General features: G+C 46.3%; 1 protein-coding gene across 2 annotated transcripts in view; it reads left to right on the top strand.

The window, feature by feature from the left end:
- Positions 1-23,961, top strand: part of med12l (mediator complex subunit 12L) — a 586,849-nt gene that overhangs the window by 14,462 nt on the left and 548,426 nt on the right. For both annotated transcript variants that reach the window (XM_033031832.1, XM_033031831.1), the window contains exon 3: positions 9,992-10,096. In XM_033031832.1, the coding sequence (XP_032887723.1) occupies positions 9,992-10,096 (105 nt within the window). The remainder of the gene's footprint in view (positions 1-9,991; positions 10,097-23,961) is intronic.

Raw genomic sequence — 23,961 nt, 5'->3', positions numbered from 1 at the left:
ATGAGAGGAATAGATCGGGTGGATGCAGGGAGTATCTTGCCCAGTGGGGAATTAAGAACCAAAGGGCATAGAAGGTGAAAGGGGAAAGATTTTAAAAGAATCTGAGGTGTAACTTTTTCACACAAACGGTGGTGGGTGTATGGATCGACGGAGGAAGTAGTTGAAGCACAGATATTGCAACATTTAAGGGGCTGTCCCACTGCGGCGACCTAATCTGCGAGTTTAGACGAGTTTGCCCTCAACTCAAACTCGCAGCATGGTCGACACATAGTCCCAGGAGATCCTAAGAGGTCACTGGAACTCTCCTTCATGCTCGAGGGAAGTTCCCGCATACTCACGGCCTCAGCTAGGTCGGGGAAACATTTTCAGCATGTTGAAAAATTTCCCGCGAGTAAAATTTGTTTGGAATTGGTCTTTTGAACTTGTAGTGCAGTGCAGTGGGGTCGCTATTGGTTACAGGCAGTCTAGGGCAGCCGTAGGCAATCTCCTTCACTGACCGGGTATTTTGATTGGCTAATTGGAATTTTCAAGACCCAGGAAAACCGACCGGTAGGTAAAATGTCCGCTAAGCTTTATTATACTTCTAAAAAGTGTCTCCACTGCTTCTCCCTCCCCCCCCTTTTCTCACCTTCTCTCCCCCACTCTCTTCCCTTCTCTCCCACCCCCCCCCCCCGCTCTCTAAAGGACTTACCGTACATCGTGCAGCCGTCTTTCCTTCCTCTTCATCGTGGGTGTGAATTTCAGACAGCTCTCCCCCGCTTTCCCTGGCCCCCGCCTTTGCGATGTGTTTGTGTGTGTGTGTGTGCGGTCGGTCGATCCAGCTCGCGGTTTCAATGCTGACGGTCGATCCAGCTCGAGGTTTTCCAGGCGAGTGCCCTCGAGCTTGATGGTCGAAGGCACTCTTTGTAACTCGCGGATTAGGTCGTCGCAGTGGGACAGCCCCTTAAAGAAGCAATTAGACAGATACATGGATAGGACAGGTTTAGAGGGCTAAATGCAGGCGTGGGATTAGTGTAGATTGTTGTTCTCCAAATGTTTTGCATAAAAACATTAGCAGCAAAGGAATGATCCAAGGCAGTGTGCGTTAATCTGTAATTGGACTAACAATGTAGGGATAAACCAGTTGGGCAAGATCATTCATATGGATTTGTGCTAAATATTGGTTTGTGAAAGAAAAGTAGGTCATCCTCTTCACGACACCCACTGCGTCATCCTGCCTTTGAGCAGTCATGTGTTATATTTTCTCCTCGGCTAGCTCCTATAATGCAGAATAAGTTGGCTCAAACGGTCTGCTGAAGTCACTTCACAAAGTGTTGCTCGTTTCCAGGTCTCCAGAGAAATTGGTCGGGAGCACACTCACCTTGGAATCAGAAGGTGGTGAGTTCAAGTCCCACAAAGGAAGGTGCTTGGGCACGAAACCCCCCCATGGTTACACGGCAGTACATTGCTGGGAAAGCACTGTGCCATTGATGTGACGCCTTTCAAATGTTGGCGCCCTTGGGAAAGAGAGGGATTCTGACCTACAATTTTGAAGGGACATAGAACATAGAACTGTACAGCACCGGAACGGGCCCTTCGGCCCACAATGTTTGTGCTGAACATGATAAACAAAACTAAGCGAAAGTTAAACTGATCTCATCTGCTTGTACGTAATACATATCTCCTCATTCTCTAAATTTCCATGTACCTATTCAAAAGCCTCTTGAACACCACTATTGTATCTGCCTCCACCACCACCCCTGACAGTGCATCCAGGTCTCCACCATTCTGTATTATCAAAAAAACCTATCCTGCACATCTCCATTAAACCTTCCCCCTCCCACCTTGTAGATATGCCCTTCAGTATTGGACATTTCTAGTAAAGGTTACCCTATCTATGCCTCTCATTATTTTATGTACTTCTATCAAGTCTCCCCTCAACCTCTGATGATCCAGAGACCTTTTTATTCCAAAAATAAACTTTGTTCAGAATAAAAAGCATAAACAAAAAAAAAGAACTGCGAAAATTCTTCCAACATTCTCAGCGGCTATACACATATCTATTAGCGTTGCATTTGGTAGTGTTCACAGAATTATCATCATACCCGGCACTCTTGCCACTCATGTGGCCCCGTGGGGTGATATCCCTTCCCTTGTTTGAGAAGCATCTCCACCACACCCTGCCCCTAGAGACCTTGTGTACCTAAGTCACTACTTGCAGTACTGCATCATTGCTTTCAAAGCATTGAAGCAAGCACACAAAAGTTGCAAAATAATCTTCTATGTTCCAGTGAGATGAATTGACACTCTTTGGTTCGATACTGGTGATTGAGGAAGACATGTTTCTTCGCAGATAGGGACAGCTTCTTAAATTGTAAGGAACGCGGCTAAATGGCTTTTCACATCCATGGTGGGGTGGAAAGAAATATTAGTAGCTTTATAAATCAATGTGATTGGACAAATAGTTCTCTAAAACAATTTGCATCATTTTGATACAGAGCACTTTGCAGTTTCTTGCAAATGGGAATATCATTAAGTTTTTCAACCTCATAGATTTGGCTTGAATGTGTACAATAAAAAGATTAAGTCTACTGCAATAGCAACATGAGCTCTTCAATTAGAGTTATATAGTCAGACTATGTCTCGCTTTCCCACTCTCCTGCAATCTTTATAGATGTTTGTCCTATTCATAAATTCCTATTGGGGCAGCACAGTGGTGCAGCTGGTAGAGCCGCTGACTCACAGCGCTAGAGACCCGGGTTCTATCCTGACCTCGGGTGCGGTCTATTTTGAGTTTGCACGTTCTCCCTGTGATCGTGTGGGTTTTCTCCAGGTGCTCTGGTTTCCTTCCACATAACAAAGATGTGCGGGCTTGTAGGTTAACTGACCCGTTGCAAATTGCCCTAGTGTGTTGGGACTAGATGCGAAAGTTGGATAACTAGTGTGAATGGTGGTAGGCGTGGGCCGAAGGGCTTGTTTCATGCTGTATCTCGCAATCAAACTAAATGTAAATCCTAATTTAGTTTTGTGTTATTGAGCTCTGTATCCCAGTAGCCTTTCACAATCAAAGAACTCGAAAGAAAGCCACCTGCCAGCAATGGCACGAGGGAAAATCGTCATTGTTCTTCTTCTCCATCCAACAGCTTTGCAAATTATAGAATCATTGTGCAGAATTTGGCTCTCGGGCCCAACAAGTCCTGTCTGCACTATCGTAGTTTATTGTCACCCGTTCCAGTCTGCCGTGCCTAGGTGATTGAAGACCTTAACTCGTTTCTTGTTAGATCTATGAACAATGCTTGACTCCACCACTCCTCGGGTAGCGTAATCAGTCGAAGCAAGGAACTGTAGACGTTAGTTTACAAAAGAAACAAAACCACAGTGCTGGAGTAACTCAGCAGATCAGGCAGCATCCCGGGAGAACATGCATAGGTGACTTTTTGGGTTGGAATCTTTCTGCAGAAGGGTCCCAACCTATCAAAGTTCTCCAGGGATGCTGTCTGACCCACTGAGTTATGTCCTTTTGCATAAACCAGCATTTACATTTCCTTGTTGCTAAATCATAATTTGACTTGGGTCAAATGTTTAATATGGGTCAGAGTTTCAATTCCCCCAAAAATAAGATCGTCATTAGACCTCTTATGGTAATGTTGTTCTTCATCTAGAAAATAGTTGATGTGCTCTTTTACTCCATATATCTTCTTGTGGATCCATTATCCCCTCCATAACCTACTGTAATCCTACTGTAATTTAGCAAAAACCGGTTTTGCAATTTTAAATTGACTTAGCGTGAGCAGCTTTTACTTAGTACTTTGAGATACAGTGTGGAAACAGGCCCCCCCCCCGTCCCCCCCCCCCCCCACCATCCTGGGTGACCATTGTTCACCCATTCACACAATAGTTCTATCTTCTCCCACTTTCTCATCCACTCCCTACCCACTCTGGGCAATTTGCAGTAGCCCATTAACTTACAAACCCTCACGTCTTTGGGATGCGGGAGGAAACCATTGCACCAGGAGAAAATCCACGCGGTCACAGGAAGAACGTGCAAACTCCACGCAGACAGCACCTGAGGTCAGGATCAAACCTGGGTCTTTGGCGTGTGAGGAAGCAGCTGTATCAGCTGCGCCACTGTGCCGCCCTGCTTAAGTGTGTGGTTGTGGTTAAGTGTATACCAGGTTTCCTCCACCTTTTGAGCTGAGTTTAGTTTATTGTCACATGTTCCGAGGTACAGTGAAAAACCTTTGTCGCGTGCTAACCAGTCAGCGGAAAGACAATACATGACTACAATTGAGCCAATACATGATAAAGAGAATAACGTGAATAACATTTAGTGCAAGATAATGTCAGTAAAGTCCGATCAAAGATAGTCCGAGAGTATCCATTGAGGTAGTTAGTAGTTCAGGATTGCTCTCCAGTTAAAGACTGGTTCTTTTGTCTGAAGAGGTGCTTTGCAACAGTGTCCTTGGTCTGCCTGGATCTAACCTTGAAGGATTGGCCTGTTTTCCTGGACACCATCTGTACTATAATTGGTTCCTCTCTCTGTTTAAATCATTGAATCCTGGACCACAGAGTAGATTGTCCTTTAATCTTTCATGTTGAAAGGAGTGCAAGGCTAGTCCACACTCATAATTTCTTTCTTCTGATCTCTGTATTATTCCGTTGTGTCTGTGGTACACTCCATCCAAGGCCAGAAGCCTGTTGCTAGGGGACGGTGCTCAGTACTGAATACAGTGCTCCTGATATTGTCAATCTAGTGCTCTAAGCAATTTATAAAGGAACTTCTTTCACCTTGTGTTCAGAGATGTAAGTTAGGTCATTAGGTCTGTAGTTTAGGCATTTCTTTGTGTGGAATCCTGGAATCTTTCTACTTTTCCCCAGTCCCTGACTTTAATTTAGTTTCGAGATACAACGTGGGATCAGGGTATCTCCTCACTAGGTACTCAATGCTAGCGCATTTTCAGTTGTGAATTCTGTGAGTGACTGATTTTAAGAAACCATCTCGTCCTTCAACTTTTTAAAAACTAATGCCAATGGTTCTATGGTCCAATCACACAGCATGTAGGGATAGTAGATTACACTGAGGTACTACAGAAGAGTCGCCACGTTTCTGGCACCTTCTTGTATTCTTCCAGTCCAAAATTGTTATAAAATGTAGAATCTGAACTTCATTTTAAAGGCCTGTTCTCCTGGCACTGGGTTGCATGGATGCGTATGACCAGGCGATATTGATGATGTTCTCCAACGCTCCGTGCCGCTGCAGGCCAAGTCCGATCCAATCGAGCCCCAGGCTGCTGCCGGGCCTCCAGTGGCCCACTCCAGTGACACACCGATCCGGATACAACGACCCGCAAATGCATCGTCCCGCGACCACCGCTCCCCTCATGAGGATTCCCCTCATTCCTCACTGTGGTGGAAGACAATAAAGTCTAATCTTCCCTCATTTTTCTCCCGCAGTCGGGGCAGTCGAACTATCTGATCGAAACTCCCACAGCCAGCGGTCGAAGCCTCCTCGACAGGGCGATCGTAGTTGCCGTGTCGGGGCGGTCGAAGCTCCTGCGGCTTGGAGTTCCCGAAGTCTGTCTTTAGCTAGAGACCGCAAGCTTCGCGAGCCCGCGGCAGAGCTCAGAGTTCGATCCCTGGCAAAGGGATCGCGAGCTCCGCGAGATTAAAGTCCCGTAGACTCCCCGCAGTGGAGCTCTCAAAAGTCGGTCTACAGCAAAGGCCGCCAACTCATCGATGTTAGGACGGAGATACGATACGGGAAAAAAAATTGCATCTCTGTCGAGGTAAGAGATCAGAAAAAGTTTTCCCCCAACCCCCTCTCCCACACCCCACATAAAAAAAGCTAAAAAACACTAAAGACATACATTTAACACATACTAAAAAAAACAACCAAGAAGAAAGGGACAGACAGACTGATGGTGAGGCAGCCACTGTTGACGCCACCCGGGGTACCACATCTGCTGAACCGTGGTCAAGAAGGACCAAGCAGATTAGAGCAAACATGGAGTATATGTGTATGTATATATGTGTATATGTATACGTATATTTATACTGTACTAGACTAAGTGGCAAGCATCACAAGGGAGGGCTGGTCCCCCAACGCAATATTCCACCTCTCCACCAATTCCAATATTGGTGGCCAGTGGTGTGGGGGGGCTTTCTGGAGGGCTAGTATAATAATAATAATAATACATTTTATTTAATGGGCGCCTTTCAAACATCTCAAGGACACCTTACATAGTATATCGGAATAACATATAATCGGAATATAACTAGTAATAAAGACATCACAGAGACACAAATTAAAAACAGGATTCAATCCAAAAACAGAAAATCAAAAACACAGTGTGAAGAGGGAGCAGCGGCAACCAAATCGTGCCAGCGTCCACTCTCTCTTCACGGCAGCCATCTTGGACACAGACCTACAAGACTACAATTAGACAAAAAAATCATCCCCCCACAGTGGATAGCACTGTGGAGGAAGGCACAATGTCCAGTCCCCACCCCATGTTCACCCCAAAGTCAGGCCTATTGAGGCCACCGCAATTGCCTCTACGGAGGCCCGATGTTCCTGGCCGTTCTCACCGGGTGGTCTTGCCCCGGCGTCGGGAGAGTCCTTTTGGCGGCTGGGCCACTTGGAACGGCCGCTTCCTGGTTGGAGCCCGCGGCTGCCGAAGCCGACAAGGCCGCGCCGGTTTGGAGCTCCCAGGCTCCCGTTGATAAAGTTGGCGCCGCCTCTCCACACTGCCAGCTTGCCGCACGCCGCCACTACGCTCCGCAGACCCGCAGCCCGGAGTTGTTGCTCTCGGCGGTCCAGCTCGCCAGAGCTCCAGCGCGTCGCTCCAGCGCGGCGACCCAGGCAAGGGATCGCCCGCTCCGCTCCAGCGCTCCAATGCTGTGCCGCCGCCGAGGCCGAGGTGCTGGGCGGTTCCCGCCAGGAAACGGCGCTCCAAGCCCGCAGGTAGGCCACGAGGACGGGTCAACGGGCAGCCCGGAGAAAAGGCTGCCACACCGACCAGGTAGGGACCTAGAAATTAAGTTTACACCTACCCCCCACATTAAAAAGACCATATCCCCTACAAACAAAAAACAGGACTCACTAAAAACTATAAAAAAAACGGATTTAAAACGGACGGCTGCTGGCTAGCAGCCGTTCACCAAGATGGCTCCTCCTCCTCCTTGGGTGTTGTGGGCTGAAGGGACTGGTTTCCAGAGGGCTAGTATGGACATTGTGGGCCAAATGGATTCTTGGGCTGGCAGCTCAGTCACTCAAGCCTGTTGTGCTGGCAGCTCAGTCACTCACGGCTGGTGGGCTGGCAGTTGACTCATGGCTATTCCTTGAAATTCCATTTCAAGCAGGTTGCAAGGCCACTAAAAACAGCGAGTCGTGACCTCCATCTTGCAGAGGCTGAGCCACACCCACACTTCAGGGTTTTATAGTCCTTCCCCCACTCTCACCAGAAGGGGCGTGGCCTTCATGGCATGATTGACAGGAGGGAGAATCTCAACGTTTTTTAAACACTAATAACTCTTATTTTTCATCGATGGGAAAAATCCTCTTGTCCTGCGCAGCGGAGGGGGACTCTGAGTAAGATTGCCAAAAGTCACAGCCGTAAGTGGCAGCTTTTTTTCTAAAATTAATATGCAGAACAACAGGGAGTAGTCAAGATCAGACTTTTAGTAATATAGATATATACATATATGTGTGTGTACTCGTGAGTATGTGTATATATACACACTGGACTTTTTTTTCTCTCGTTTATCATATCGTTTGCAGTGCAATATGTTTACATGTTCTGTTATGCTGCAGCAAGTAAGAATTTCATTGTTCTATCTGGGTCATATGACAATAACTCTTGGCTCTTGATAGATGGAAACAAAGTTTCCCGGCAAACCCAAAGTATCAACATTTTGTCTCTCAATAAACGTTCCTAATTTATGGAGGACCGAGGCGGTGAACACGGATTTGTTGGGACAAAGGTGCTGTTTCCGAGTGTAATTGTGCCTGTACATAGCAAGATTTTTACCGAACTGTGTGCAAGAAAAGAGAATTTCACTGTACCTGGGTACATGTGACAATAAAGTACCATTGAACCATTGACAGTACAGGTAGTTAAAATAAAGTTGAAGGACGAGATGATTTCGTAAGATCAGTTACTCACGGAATTCACAACTGAAAGTGTGCTAGCACTCGTTCACCAGGGAAGCGATTATATGGCCAGTATTCTTTCCATTCCTAATCATAACGTCCTCCTTACAGACTCGGAGAATAAACAAAGATCCAACTAGAAGCTGTTCTTCAATTACAGTACAATTTAACATTGCAAAGCGTTTTGTTTTAAACAACCAATATTGAGATACTGTCACTGTAACCTCAAGGTCTGCACAGATTCACAAAAAATGCATACTGCAGGTGACCATTCTGCCCATCATGTGTGTAATGGGTAAAATCAGCCCTTCTACATTAGGTTCATCACCTGCCATCAAAAGTAAATCACCTCTAATGAGGGACATGCATAAAAGGGGTTTTGGCCATTGCATAATTTACAGCATTTTAAAGAAAATTACAGAGCAATGCAGTGTTCTAAAACAAACTGAAGTTCAAATCTCTTTAGACTGAGCGGCATTAGAGTGGCGCAGCGGTAGAGTTGCTGCCTCACAGCACCAGAGGCCCGGGTTCAATCCTGACTACGGGTGCTGTCTGAATGGAGTTTGTATGTTCTCCCCGTGACTGCATGGGTTTTCTCCGGTTGTCCGATTTCCTCCCACACTCCAAAGACAAGCTGGTTTGTAGGTTAATTGGCTTCTGTAAATTGTCCCCAGTGTGCAGGATACAACTAGTGTATGGATGATTGTTGGTTGGTGGGGATCCGCTGTATCTCTAAAGTCGAAATTAATGAGTCGTTGGTGGGGCATTGAACGACCCTCGGGATTGTATCTATCGATGATGTTAGGGAAGAGTTGCGCAAGGTTTGGATGTGAAAACTCAGCTCTCTGGGGCACAGATTATTTATTATTCTGACCCAGTTGCATGTATTTCAAGCTGTGTTGGTGAGTTAAGACACAGGTGTTGTGTCGACCTCTTTTTGTCAAATGGATCAGCAGCGCTTCGTGCGTTGCTGTGAATCCAGTGACATTTAAACCATGCTGCACCTTCCCAAGTAATTTATGTTGTTATCTACTGCTTTAACAGTGACGTTCGATCAACGTTTCCCACTAATATATCTTGTGAGGACCTTGAGTATGGAAACGCAAAGATCTAGAAAAGCAACTTTGCAAATGTCACAGTCAAAATAGAACACAGAGCAAGTCTGTTACGGCTGAGTTACCTATTTGAGGCACTATCCTAATTATCATGGCTGGTTGTGGGACTACGGGTTTAAGTCAGGAGAATCAAGAATGTTTTATTGTCATATGTCCTGAAGCAGAACAATGAAATTCTCATTTGCAGCAGCACAACAGATAAGGAATAGTGTAAAATCGAGAATAATGCCTCCAAATCTATATAGTTCGAACCCTATTTGGAGGTCGTAGTGTTTAACAGCCAGATGGATCTAGGGAAGAGGCTGTTCCTGCGTTCCTGAACATGGACGTTACAGTTTTCAGTTTTCATCGCAGGAATGAGATGAAAGTGTGGCCAGGGTGGTGTGGGTCTCTGATGATGCTGGCTGGCTGCCTTGTTGTGGCAGTGACTCCTGTAGATCCCTCTGGTGGTGGGTAGGTCAGTTCCCGTGATGGACCGGGCAGGGTTCACCACGTTTTGCAATCTTCGTTCTTGATCAGCAACTTTTCTCAAGCGACCAGAAAGCAATGGTCTCCTTCAATTCTTTGTGCCATTTTGATAGTGGTAAAGCAATTGATTGGTTTCTGCATTGTTCTCTGCTTTGCCAATGGAATTCTTGGCTTAATCAGCCGCAGGAGTTGGACAGAAAGACTCCTATGGACTCATCATTGTGGTATTTTACAGTCGTGATTTGATCGAACTGATCCATTGTCTCTTGTGTTGCAGGATGAGTTGACTGCAGTGAATGTAAAGCAGGGATTTAATAATCAGCCTGCCTTCTCTGGGGATGAACACGGATCGGCCAGGAATATTGTCATCAACCCAGCTAAGGTAAGAGATTGGGAGATGCAAGGAACTGCAGACAAATGATAGCAGTTATTTCAAGACCTGAATATAATAACAGGGATGTAATGCTGAGGCTTTATCAGGCACTGCTCCGACCGCATTTGGAATATTGTGAGTAGTTTTGGACGCTATATCTGAGGAAGGATGTGCTGGCATTGGAGAGGGTCCAGAGGAGGTTTACTGGAATGATGCCAGGAATGATTGGGGTAACATATGATGAACTTTGATGGCACTGGGGTTGTACTTGCTGGAGTTGAGAAGAATAAGGAGGGACCTCATTGAAACTTACCAAATAGTGAAAGGTGTGGATGTGGAGAAGGTGGTTCCACAGGTGGAAGAGTCTAGGACCAGAGGGCATAGCCTCAGAATAAAAGGACGTACCGTTAGAAAGTAGATCAGGAGGAATTTCTTTCGTCAGAGGGTGGTGAATTTGCGGAATTAATTGCCACAGAAGGCTGTGGAGGTCGTCAATGGATATTTTTAAGATGGAAATTGACAGATTCTTGATTAGTAAGGGTGTCGGGGGTAATGTGGTGAAGGCAGGAGAGTGGGGTTGAGAGTCAATGAAAGATCAGCCATGATTGAATGGCGAAATAGACTTGATGGGCCGAATGGCCTAATTCTGCTCCAAGAATTTACGGATTTGAATTTATACTGGAATATTGTGCAATAAACACACGGTGCTGAAGAAATTCACTGGATCAGGCAGCATCTGTGGAAGACGTGGATGTTGATGGGTGACCTTTCTGGTTGGGACCCTTCTTCAGACTGATTGTAGAGCGGGGGGAGGGGGAAGAAAGCTGGAAGAGAGGAAGGGGAAGACAAAGTCATAGAGTGATACAGTGTGGAAACAGGCCCTTCGGCACAACTTGCCCACACCGGCCAATATATCCCAGCTACACTAGTCTCATCTGCCCGCATTTGGTCCATATTTCTCCGAACCTGTCCTATCCATGTGCCTGTCCAACTGTTTATTAAATGTTGGGATAGTCACTGCCTCAACTATCTCCTCTGGCAGCTTGTTCCATACACCCACCACCCTTTGTGTGAAAAGGTTACCCCTCCGATTCCTATTAAATATTTCCCCCTTCACCTTAAACCTATGTCCTCTGGTTCTCAATTCACTTACTCCGGGAAAGAGACTCTGTGCATCTACCCGATCTATTCCACTCATGATTTTATACACCTCGATGAGATCACCCATCATCCTCCTGCGCTCCAAGGAAGAGAGTCCCAGCCTACTCAACCTCTCCCTTTAGCTCTGACCTTCTAGCCCTGGCAACATCCTTGTAAATCTTCTCTGTACCCTTCCCAGCTTGACAATGAATTTTCTATAGCATGGTGGCCAGAACTGAACACAATCTGGCAGGTTATTAGGTTGAGAGGACACAGAGTGCTGGAATAACTCAGTGGGGTCAGGCAGCATCTGTGGAGGATGTGGGTTGGGACCTTCTTTAGACTGATTGTCGAAGGGGGCAGAATGCTGGAAGAGAGGTGGGGGGTGGGACAAAGCTAGCTAAGTGATAGGTGGATACAGGTGAGGAGGGTTGGTTTGATTGTCAGATGAGTGGATAATGGGCAGAGATAATAAGGAGAGAAAAGGCTGTGTGATCAGGAGAGTAGGGGCATGAATTATGAGGCCAGAGGAAATGATATAGGTGGAAAGGGAAGGGGGAGGGATGAGAAAGGGAGGCAGCTTATTGGGAGAAATGGGTGCACATCCAGGTGGCGTACAGGAAAAAGATTCATTTGTTGATACAGCAGGCCCTTTGACCCAACTTGCCCATGCCGACCAATGTGCCCCATCTTAACTTGTCACACCTGCCCGTGTTTGGCCCATATCCTTTCCGATCACGTACCTGTCCAAATGTCGCTTAAATGTTGTCATAGTGGGGCCTACACATCACTACTTTCCTTAATCTCTTCATTTTTCTTCTTTTCTTGCGTCTATTATTTTTATATTGTTAAATTTAAAACAAGAAGTGGTACACAAAATATATTCTGTTATATGCCATGATTTATACGATTGTACATGGCTTCTAATAAAAATATTTAAAACAAATTAATAATGTTGTCATAGTACCTGCCTCAACTACCTCCTCTGACAGTTCGTTGCATATGCCCACCATCCTCTGTGTGGAAATATTTGCCCTTCAATTTCTTATAAAAATCTTTCCCCTCACCTTAAACCTATGTCCTCTGGTTTTTGAATCCTCCACTCTGGCATCAAACCTATCTATTCCCCTCTTGCTTTTGTACACATCTATGAGATCACTCCTCATCCTCTTTTGCTCCAAGAAATAAAGCCCTGGCCTGCCCAACCTTTCCTTATTGCCCTGGGCCTCAAGTCCTGGCAACATCCTCGTAAATCTTCTTTAGTTTTGAGATAAAGCCTGGAAAAAGGCCCTTCGGCCCACTGAATCCGTCCAACCAGCAATCACCCCGTACGCAAGCACTATCCTGTACACTAGGGACAATTTACAATTTTACCAAAACCAATTAACCTACAAACCTAAACGTGGGGGAGGAAACTGGACCACCCGGAAACAAACACACGAGGGAGAACATGCAAACTCTACAGGCAGCACCTGTAGTCAGGATCGAACCTGGGTCTCTGGCCCTGCGAGGCAGCAACTCTCCAACATGCTGGATTCAATGTCAAGCATTTAATGAGATGTTGCTTCCTTGTGTGAACTTTTCTGATGAATTCTGATGATTAAGCGTTAGACGGCACTGGGCCTGTACTCACTGGAGTTTAGAAGACTGAGGGGGACCTCAATGAAACATAAGAATAGTGAAAGGCTTGGATAGCATGGATGTGGAGAGATGTTACCACTTGTGGGACAATCTAGGACTAGAGGTCATAGCCTCAGAATTAAAGGATGTTCTTTTTGTAAGGAGATGAGGAGGAATTTCTTTAGTCAGAGGGTGGTGAATCTGTGGAATTCTTTGCCACGGGCTGTGGAGCCTAAGTCAGTAGATATGTTTAAGGCAGAGATAGAAAGATTCTTGATTAGTATGGGTGTCAAGGTTATGGAGATAATGGGTGGGAGTATGGGGTTAGGAGGGAGAGATAGATCAGTGGAGTAAACTTGATGGGCCGAATGGCCTAAATCTACTATCACATGATCTTATGATAATGCATGCCTTAAACGCTCTACATTTTAATCATCTGCCTATTTTTCTTTGCAGAGCAAAAACATTTTTTTGTCATCATCAGGTGTTGGAAATTGTGCTAGTTGGGGTTAAGGAATCTGTTTTTAATATTAAACATGTTTTACTGGAATAATGCAAAATGATTGCTGTAGTCTTGACATTATTGTTGCTTTATTTCACTTTCTATTGTTTGAAACAAACTGCTTTATCTCCCTCTTGACTTGGCCTAATTGAAATCTTGCACCAATTGTTGGATCAGGTGTTTGATTCTAATGGGATGTCTTTTCTGAGATGGGGGTTTTTCAGTATTTTCAGCCTATTATGCACACTCTATACATCCTTGTTGCCATGGTGGCAAATGTGACTTAAGATCCTGGCACTAAGCATGTTTTCACTTTTGTTCTTTTTGCTAATTGTGCAAAGAATAAAGGTTTCTTTGCAATGGATTGGTACATTAAGGCTGCTTTTACATTGTTAACAAGCGGGGACACTGTGGAGGTAAATGGCAAGTGATTCACCTATTGACTTCGCAAAACTTTTCACCACTTTGCAGTTGGAAGTTGGGAGTACGATGCAGTATTCTTGCCTTGCCTGAATGAAAGCAGCTTCAACAACACTCAAGAAATCTGATGCCTTCCAGGTCTAGGCAGTCGACTTAAGTAGCAGAGAGACACAAAATGCTGGAGTAACTCAGTGGGTCAGGTAGCATCTATGAAGAAAAGGAATAGGTGACGTTTTGGGTCGGAATCCTTCTGCAGACTGGAGTCTGAAGTCTGAAGAAGGTTTCCGACCCGAAACGTCACACAAATTTGGGTATTCAACTGCCAAAATGGTTAAGGCCAATTGTGGTCTGGAGCGTGTGCAAACTCCACATAGACAGTATAACAATATTTAAAAGACATTTGGGCGGGTACATGGATCGAAAGGTTTATAGGGATAGGAGCCAAATGCGGGCAGCTGGGTTTAATGTAGATGGGGCCTCTTGGTTGGCATGGATGGGCCAAAGGGCCTGCTGTATGATTCTGACAGCATTCAAGGTTAGGATTGAACCTGATTCTCTGGAGCTGTGAGTTTTTGTGTGTTCTTTAAGATTATTTTTATTTTTAGAAACTCTCCGAAGCCAATAGGAGTAATAATCACCTTCCTTTGTCATTAAGAATGTTAACTTTTTCTGATATTAAAAGCTAAAAATACTGTAGACACTCAGCAGGCCAGGCAGCATCTGTGGAGAGAGTACAATTAATGTAGCAGGATGAAGATCCTTCGTCAGATTTATTTTTTTCTGTTGTGACTAGATTCAGGGACAGTTTCTTCCCAGCTGGTATCCTGCAACTGAACCATCCTTTCACCAACTGGAGAGAGGTCCTTATTGGGGACACTCAGACTATCTTTAATTGGTCTTTACTGGACTTTATTGTGCACTGAACATCTACACTATTACTAAAACTCTCATATTGACCACTGTCCGGTCTGCGTTATATTACATTTGCGCGAAAATGCTACCCTATATCGCAAGGATTAATCGCCACCTTACTCACCGTTCTCCTCTGCTCCACGCCACCAAGTTTTGTTCCGATCGGTGGAAGATTACTAAAGTTATGAAAGTTTAAAAAATCGTGAGATCAGCAGATTGGTCTTCTCGTCTAACAGTCACCGTGAAGGTAACGCCCCTTCCGGCACCCGCTGTTAATCTTTGCTGTTAATCACCAGGCGGGGCGAGGAGAATAAAGCTCCAGAGGCGGGGCTGAGTCTGCAAGTCGTGCGCCCGCTGTGATGCCCCATCACAGCCCCAACCTCTTCCCCTCTGGTCTCCCTCGCTGGCTCTTGCCCCCCTCCCCCATAATACCCCACTCTCCCCAAGGCTCTTCCCCGTCTTTTATCCGAGCTCTCTCCCCCCCTGCCCACACACCCCTCTCCCCCAAACGCCCCCTGCCCACACATACCCCCCTCCCACAACTCCTCCCCCCCACAACCCCCCTGCCCATCCACCCCACAATGAGCCCCCCCACAAAGCCTCCTCAAAATGCCACACACCCCGCCCACACACCACTCTCCCCCACAACCCCCCTCTCCCCCACAACCCCCCTCTCCCCCACAACCCCCCCTCTCCCCCACAACCCCCCCCTCTCCCCCACAACCCCCCCCTCTCCCCCACAACCCCCCTCTCCCCCACAACCCCCCCTCCCCCACAACCCCCCCCTCCCCCACACCCCCCTCTCCCCCACAACCCCCCTCTCCCCCACAACCCCCCTCTCCCCCACAACCCCCCTCTCCCCCACAACCCCCCCCCTCTCCCCCACACCCCCTCTCCCCCACACCCCCCTCTCCCCCACAACCCCCCTCTCCCCCACAACCCCACTCTCCCCCACAACCCCCTCTCCCCCACAACCCCCCCCCCCCACAACCCCCTCCCCCCCACAACCCCCTCTCCCCCACAACCCCCTCTCCCCCACAACCCCCCCTCCCCCACAACCCCCCTCTCTCCCCCACAACCCCCCCCTCTCCCCACAACCCCCCTCCCGCCAACACTCCTCCCCACCCACAAACCCTTTGTCCACAACACCCATCCCTCCCCTCCAAACACCCCCGCCCACACATACCCCTACCCCAAACCACCCCCTCCCACATCCTCCCTCATCGCCCACACCACACCCCCTTCCCCCCCCCCACATCCCTCCTCCTCCGCCCCCTCGCAAACCCCTCCAGCCCACATACACACTTCCTCTCCCACGTGGTGACTGGGTCCCACTTAGTCTAGTTATTCCATTAATCCTGTATCTGTATTCTATGGACGGCCTGATTGTAATTGTATACATTCTTTACGGTGACTGGCTTACATGCAACCAAAAAGCTTTACACTATACCTCGATAGACTTGACAATAATAAACTAAACAAAACATATCTTTTGACTCAGTAAAGAGAAGATCTCCCCAGTTATTTGCATTTGGATTGCTGTAACCCTGTGCTTAAACCTATAATGTTTTTGATTGCATGCTTAACTATTCTGCATCTGTAAGGAATAGTTGTCATTGTGTGGTTAGAATTGGATTTGGCATTTCTTAGAAATGAAGTGTCTGCCCTGTTGATTTCACTTGAAAGTTATGAATGAAGGATTAGTCCAGCTGCTGTACAGATGTCTTGGTCTTGAGTTTCAGCTAGAAACTGCAAAACCTGAAGCAACTTCTGTGGGGCAAAAAAAGCATTCTTGATGCAGGAGCGGAGAATCTGGTGAACACTAAACACAGAAACACAAATGGAAGTGCTCAGCATGTAAATAACATCCAGGGAAAAGAGTCATTCTAAATACAGGAATTACACTGACAAAGGAGACCAGTCGGCCCTTTATGTTGATGCAGTTTTGTTGACGATGTGACTGATCGCTCACACTTCTACTGTTGTGTATAATCTTTTTGTTGATCGGATAACACGTAACACAAAAGTTTTTTACTGTACCTCAGTACATGTGACAATAACTTTAACTAAACCTCTTCACCACACCCAGGTGGGATCCAGACACCTGGGTGTGATCCTGACTACTGTGCTATCTGTATGGATATTGTACGTTTTCCCTGTGATCGCATGGGACCTCTCCGCATTCCTCCCACATCCCAGACATGCAGGTTGGTAGGTTAATTGGCATCTGTAAATTGTCCCTAGTTTTAGTTTTAGCGATACAGTGGTCCATCAAGACCAGGCCAACCAGCGATCACCCGTGTACACTAGTTCTATCCTACACACTGGGGGACAATTTACAGAAGCCAATTAACCTACAAACCCACACGTCTTTGGGATGTGGGAGGAAACTGGAGATGCAGAGAAAATCCATGCGGTCACAGGGAGAACGTGCAAACTCTGCACAAACAGTACCCGTAGTCGGGATCGAACCCGGTGTCTCTCGCGCTGTAAGGATTCAACTCTACCGCTGCGCCACTGTGCTGCCTAGTGTGTAGGACAGAACTAGTGAATGAGTGATCGTTGGATGGCGTGGACTCGATGGGCCGAACTATGCTGTATTCTATGCTGTATCGCTAAAACTTGGGACAATTTACAGTTTAAGTAACCTACCAACCTGCACATCTTTGGGATGTGGGAGGAAAGTGGAGAAATCCAACACGGTCACAGGAAGAACATACAAGCTCTGTACAGACAGCACTGTAATCAGGATCAACACCGGGCCTCTGGGACCCTCCCAGGTGTGGTGGAGAGGTTTCGTTTGTTTATTGTCACTAAATCTAAACTACAAACCTAAAGAGCAGCCACTAAAATGGAAGCATAATGTAAAACAGAGTAGCTTTGGCTCAATGTTCTCACTTCCGGAACAGTAATTGTGATGAGATTCCATCTGAACTCGAGTTGCAGAAACATAGCCTCTCCTTGCCAGTGTTGGCTTAAAGATACTGAAGCTGTGGATAAATATTGGATCATTTAATAATCCAGTTCTTTCATCACCATCCATAGGCCAACAGCCAACCTGGGCAGTACTAGTGAGCCACGGGGGCTTTGGGCTCGGGTTGATAAATGGAGGAGAATTCCTATTATTTCATTTTTGTATTGATTGTGAGGAAGATTGCTATAACATATAATACAATATTGGCCAGAAATTGCATTTATGTTAAATCAGTCAAAAAGTCATAGTCATACAGCAGAGAAACAGGCCCTTCGGCCCAACTTGTCCATGCTGACCAAGATGCCCCATATACTCTAGTCCCACCTGCCCATGTTGAACCCATATCTCTCTAAACCTTTCTCCTCCATGTACCTGTCCAAATGCCTTTTAAATGTTGTTATAGTACCTGCCTCAACTACCTCCTCTGGCAGCTGTGTGAAAAAGTTGCCATTTCAGCACATATTACATCCTCGCCCTCTCACCTAAAGGCAGCCAACATCATCAGAGACTCACACCACCCTGGCCACACTCTCATTTCACTTCTGCCATCGGGAAGAAGGTAGAGGAGCCTGAAAACTGTAAAGTCCAGGTTCAGGAACAGATTCTTCCCTACAGCCATTAGGCTATTAAACGCTACAAACTCAAATAAGCTCTGAACTGCATAGACTATTATTGTTATTGCACTATTATGATTTGTTTTTGGTATGCGTGTGTGTGTATATAATATATATATATTATATACACTGAACTTTTTTTCCCTCTTGTTTAGTATTTTTTCCAGTGTACTATGTTGACGTATTCGGTTGTGCTGCTGCAAGTAAGAATGTAATTTTTCTATCTGAGACATATGACCATAAAACACTCTTGACTTTTCATCTTGGGTTCTTGATTTTCCTACTTTGGGTAAAAGACATTGTGCATTCACCCTAACTATTCCCCTCATTACACTATTCACCTGTATAAGATCACCCATCTGTCTCCTGTACTGCAAGGAACAAAGTCCTCGCCTGTCTAATCACTCCCTGTAACTCAGGCTCTCAAGTCCTGGCAAAATCATCATAAATCTTCGCTGCACTCTTTACTGTTTAATGACATTCTTCCTATAGCAGGGTGACCAAAACATAATACAATACTCCAAAATGTCGTCGCACCAATATCTCGTGCAACTGTAACATCCCAGCTTCTGTACTCAGTACCCTGACAGATGAAAGCTAAAGTACTGAGAGCCTTCTTGAGTACCCATTCCACATGTGCCGACACCATTTTCAGGGAATTATGTATCTGCTAGAGAATTATTTCCATTCCCGGGTTCGATCCTGATCTGGGATGCTGTCTGTGTGGTAGTTCGCACGTTCTCCCGGTGACCACTGGACCTGTGAACGTCCTCTGGGCGCTCCACTTTGCTTCCACACCTCGAAGACTTGTGCGTTAATTGACCGATGTTACTTGCCCCCTGGTGTGTAGGGAGTGGTTGAGAAAATGTGATAACATAGGACTAGCATGAACGGGTGATCGATGATCGGCAAGGACTGCGGGACAGATAATCCGTGCTGGATTTCTACACTAAAAGATGATGGTGTTCTTGTGACAGCTTTAAGAAATTATTTTGTAAAGTAAACCTTGTTGTGGCCTTTTTCCTTTGTCTTTACCCTTAAAATACTTGTACCCTGGCTCGACTGTTTTTTTTTCCCCCTGTGGTGTTTTCTAAGTTTAATGGGCATCCCATGAGAGACCATGAAACTTACCACACATGTTAAAATGCAATTGTTAATCCCTTGCCGAATGCAAGCCCACGAGGAATTTCAGCACACAGATGCATGTATAAAGAAAACGCAGTGATTGGTGGTGTGGAAGATACAGTGCATCAGCAAGAAGTAATTGGGTCATAAAGCAGGGAAACAGGCCTTTTGTTCCGTCTTGTCCATGCACATCAAGATGCCTTTTTTAACTGCATCCATTTTGGGGAGCTGGGAACCCACCCGGAGAAGGAAGCCGGAGAGTCACGGGCACGGCCCATCCTCATAGCAGGCCTGGCTCGCCCTCTGGCAAACCCGGAACCTGCCCGGAGAGGAGGATGGGGGGAGACGGCAGCAGACGCTGGACAAAGGGCCCCAGCGAGCTGTGGCCCATCCCAACTCCAGGCCTGCCTCGTCCACTGTCAGAAGAGGATGGAGGGAGGCGGACAATTGACAAATGATCCAAATGTAAGAAAACCCAGGGAGTCTTGCCTTCTGCACCCTCAAGGTCGCCTGCGGGAGATCCCCCCCCCCCCCCTCCTCCCCCGAGTGAACAAGCGTGGAAGAGGGCCATGCAAGGAGAGGACAACAGTTCACGGCACAACCGGGATGGAGGTGATGGCTGCAATGGGCCTTTGTGGCCAGCTGCTGCTGGGACTGTGACATGGTGCCAAATTGGTGCCTCTTGCATACAGATTCAGTGGGCTGTTGTGTACATTCTGTACTAACTGGCAGATTGTGCTTATGTATAATGATAGTCTTGCTGAGTTGTATGCAAAAATAAACTTCACTTTAGCTGGGTACACATGATAATAAATAAACCATTGACCATTTGCCCATGTTCGGCCCATATCTGTCCTGTCCATGTGTCTGTCCAAATGTCGTTTAAATGCAGTTATAGTACCTGCATCAACTACCTCTTCTGGCAGCTCGTTCCGAATACCCTCCACCCTCTCCATGGAAAAAGTTACTCCTCAGGGTTCCTATTAAATCTTGCCCCTCTCATCTTAACCCAATGCCCCCTGTTTTTGATTCTTCCGACTCCGAGTAAAAGACAGTGTATTCCTCCTATCTATTCACCATGTAATTTTATATACATGTATAAGATCATCCCTCAGCCTCCTGTGCTCCAAGGAATAAAGTCCTAGCCTGCCCAAAGTTATAGCTCAGGCCCTGGGACAACTGAACACAGGACTCCAAGTGCAGCATCACCATCGTCTTGTAACAACTGTAACATCATGTCCCACTTTATTAGGTTAAACTGTAGTTACGTGCTATGTAGATTGAATTGATGATGTTCTGCATACAGTAGGAAACTTGCCAGACTTGTATTTGGTGGCATTGGTTACAGATCAGTTCCATAGGATCTTTATTGATCCAGTAGAAATAGTGTCAAGACTTTAATTAAACCCCATCTGAAGAATAACGCCTCTTTAATAATGGAGACGCATGTAACTGAAGATGCCGGAACCTTGAACAAAACGAGAAGTACTGGAGTAACTCGGAGGGTCAGGCAACATCTCTAGAGAGAATGGACAGACGACTTTTCGGGTCTGAAGAAGGGTCATAACCCAAAATGTGCCGGTCCATTCCCTCCACAAATGCTGCCTGACCTGCTGAATTCCTCCAGCACTTTGTGCTTTACCTCTTTATTAACGCAGCACTTGCTCAAGACTTCACTTGCCATTGATTGCAGTCTGGTCGAGCCCCTAGTGTGGAGGTCAACTTTGCGATGGGAAGCAGCAGTTGCTTTCTACGCTGCCGGTGGTGAGGCCTTTGGGGTAAAATAACACCTTTAGAGATGAACTTGAGTCACCCCATCACTAATTCTGCCTGATTTCTGATCTTAAATTTAAAAAAGGTATTTTTCTTTCCATTTGTCATGAATTGTATGTGACATCTTAGTCTGGTCCATAGATAGACACAGTGGGTCAGGGAGTATCTCTGGAGAAAATGAATAGGTGGCGTTTCGGATCGTGATGCTACCTGACCTGCTGAGTTACTCCAGCATTTTGTGTCTATCTTTGGTGTAAGCCATCTTTGGTGCAGTTTCTTCCTACACATCTGGTCTGGTCCGAGCCTACTTCCAAGAAGAGAGAATTGGATTTCCATGGTGTTTTCAGAGAAACATGGAAACATAATATCCGGTAGGCGGCGCGGCTCTCGCCAGCAGCGGCCTCTGCAGTCCGTCTGCGTTTTTATTATTTTATGTCTATGTTTTAATGTAGTTTTTGTTATTTTTGTTGGGGTATGTGTGTGGGGGGGTGGGGGTGGTGTGGGGGGGAGGGGGAAACTTTTAAATCTCTCCCTGCACGGGAGACCCGACCTTTTCTTTGTCGGGTCTCCGTTGTCGTTGGGGCTGCAACGAGGAGCGGCCTCCAACAGGAAAACCGGGGGCTCCAGTGCCGACACTCACCTCACCGTCGCGGAGCTGGCCGAGTCCAGAGCGGGTGGAGCTGTGGTGGACGCTGCTGCGGCCCGACCCCCGGAGATTCGGTGGCTGCAACTGCGGGTTTGGCGGACGGCACCGGGAGCCCGCGGGTCCCTGGAGGGAGACCGCTTTTCGGGGCTTCCGCAACGGCGACTTCTCCCGCCCGAGTTGCGGGGTTGAAGAGCTCCTGGAGCGGGGCCTTACAGCACCGCCCCGCGCGGCTTGGAATGGCGGCGGGCTGCGAGCGCGCACCGGGGGCTCTAACACCAAGACCCGGTGCGCGAACTTGCATTACCCGGCGTGGTTTAATGGCCACGGGACAATTCGCCATCGCCCGCCGGGGGCTTTGACTTTGACTCTGACATGGGGGGGGAGAGTGCAGTGGAGAGAGAAGTTTTTTTGGCCTTCCATCACAGCAATGTGATGGATGTTTATGTAAAATATGTTGTGTCTTGGGTCTATTTGTTGTAATGTATGGCTGCAGAAACGGCATTTCGTTTGGACCTCACGGGGTCCAAATGACAATAAATTGAATTGTATTGTATTGTATTGTATTGTATAAAACCATAGGTGCAGGAGTAGGCCATTTGGCCATTCGAGCCAGCACTGCCATTCAATATGATCATGGCTGATCAAGTAAAATCAGTACCCCTTTCCTGCTTTTTCCCCCGATGTCCCTTCATTCCTTTAGCCCTAAGAGCTAAATCTAACTCTCTCTGTCTTCGCAACCTTGACCTATGACATAGCACTTCACAATCAATTAAGCTGATGAGTGTAATAACTCCAGTCGAATAGGAAATGCAGTCGTCTATTTGTGAGCAACAAGGTCACACAAATAGGATTGGTTTTATAACTACCGCTATATAATTATGGCATCTGTACTTTTGATGTTGATTAAAGGTCAAATATTGTTCTCAGGGAAGAACAGTAATGTTTTTCTGAAAAAGACACAAAATGATTGGGCAAAAGTGCAGGAGGATGAGGGGTGTTCTTATAGAGGTGTATAAAATCTTGAGAGGAATCGATTGGGTAAACTCTTAGTCTTTTGCCCCGAGGAGGGAATCAAGAACCAGAGGACATATGTTTAAGGTAAGGGGGGGGAAATTAAATTGGAATTTGAGGGGTAGCTTTTTTACACAAAGGGCAGAGGGTATACGGAACAAGCTGCCAGAAGAGGTAGTTGAGGCAAGTACTATCGCTATGTTTAAGAAACATTTAGACAGGTACATGGATGGGATTGATTTAGATGCATATGGGCCAACCACAGGCAGGTGGGACAAGCGTAGATGGGGCATGTTGGGCCGAAGGGCCTGTTACCACACTGTATGACTACGACTCTATTCAGACAGCTTTGCCACGAATGCACTTCTATTTTCTCTTAAGTACACACTAAGAATATTATTATAAATAACAGAAAATCCACTTTACCTTTGAACATAAACACCCAACATTCATGAGAGTTGTAATTCTGGAGATGGGTTGGACACTAAAATTATGATCAATTATGTTGCGAGCTGTGGTTTAGGCTATTGACTTGAAGTCATTGAATAAGTTAAATACTGTTTTCATTGCCTTAGTTTTTGGTATTTTTATTCAGAATTGATTTCAGTTGAAAGTAAAATTATCGCCTTTTGAAACCAAGTTACTTCAATGGCATTGAAAAAATGTAATAGTTTAGAAAATGAAAATGAAAAGGTACTGGTGGAAATAAGACCAATTGGATTTTGGCATTGCATGTGCACTTTTTAGTGTCAGATGATGAACACCTTAATTATTGTAGTCAGACGGAATTGAGTCCGAAGAAGGGTCCAGATCTGAAATGACACAATAATACTTTACTCGCCAAGTATGTTTTGCAACATATGAGGAATTTAATTTGCCAAGGCAGTCATACAAATAAAAAGCCACGGAACGCACAAAACACATTTTAACATAAACATCCACCACAGTGACTCCTCCACATTCCTCACTGCGATGGAAGGCGAAAAAAAGTTCAAATCTCTTCCCTTTGCTCTCCCGCGGTCGGGGACCTCAAGCCCTCCGTTGATGGGATGAACTTGACTCCCGTAGCCGGTGGCGTTTTGGCCCTCCGCCCCTGGTGGTATCCATGTTCTCCAGAGATGCTGCCTGAACCGCTGA

Source organism: Amblyraja radiata, chromosome 13, assembly GCF_010909765.2.
Source record: "Amblyraja radiata isolate CabotCenter1 chromosome 13, sAmbRad1.1.pri, whole genome shotgun sequence".
In the NCBI taxonomy this organism is placed as follows: Eukaryota; Metazoa; Chordata; class Chondrichthyes; order Rajiformes; family Rajidae; genus Amblyraja; species Amblyraja radiata.
Note: the sequence above shows the minus strand (reverse complement) of the source record. Positions and strands in the feature narration are given on the sequence as shown.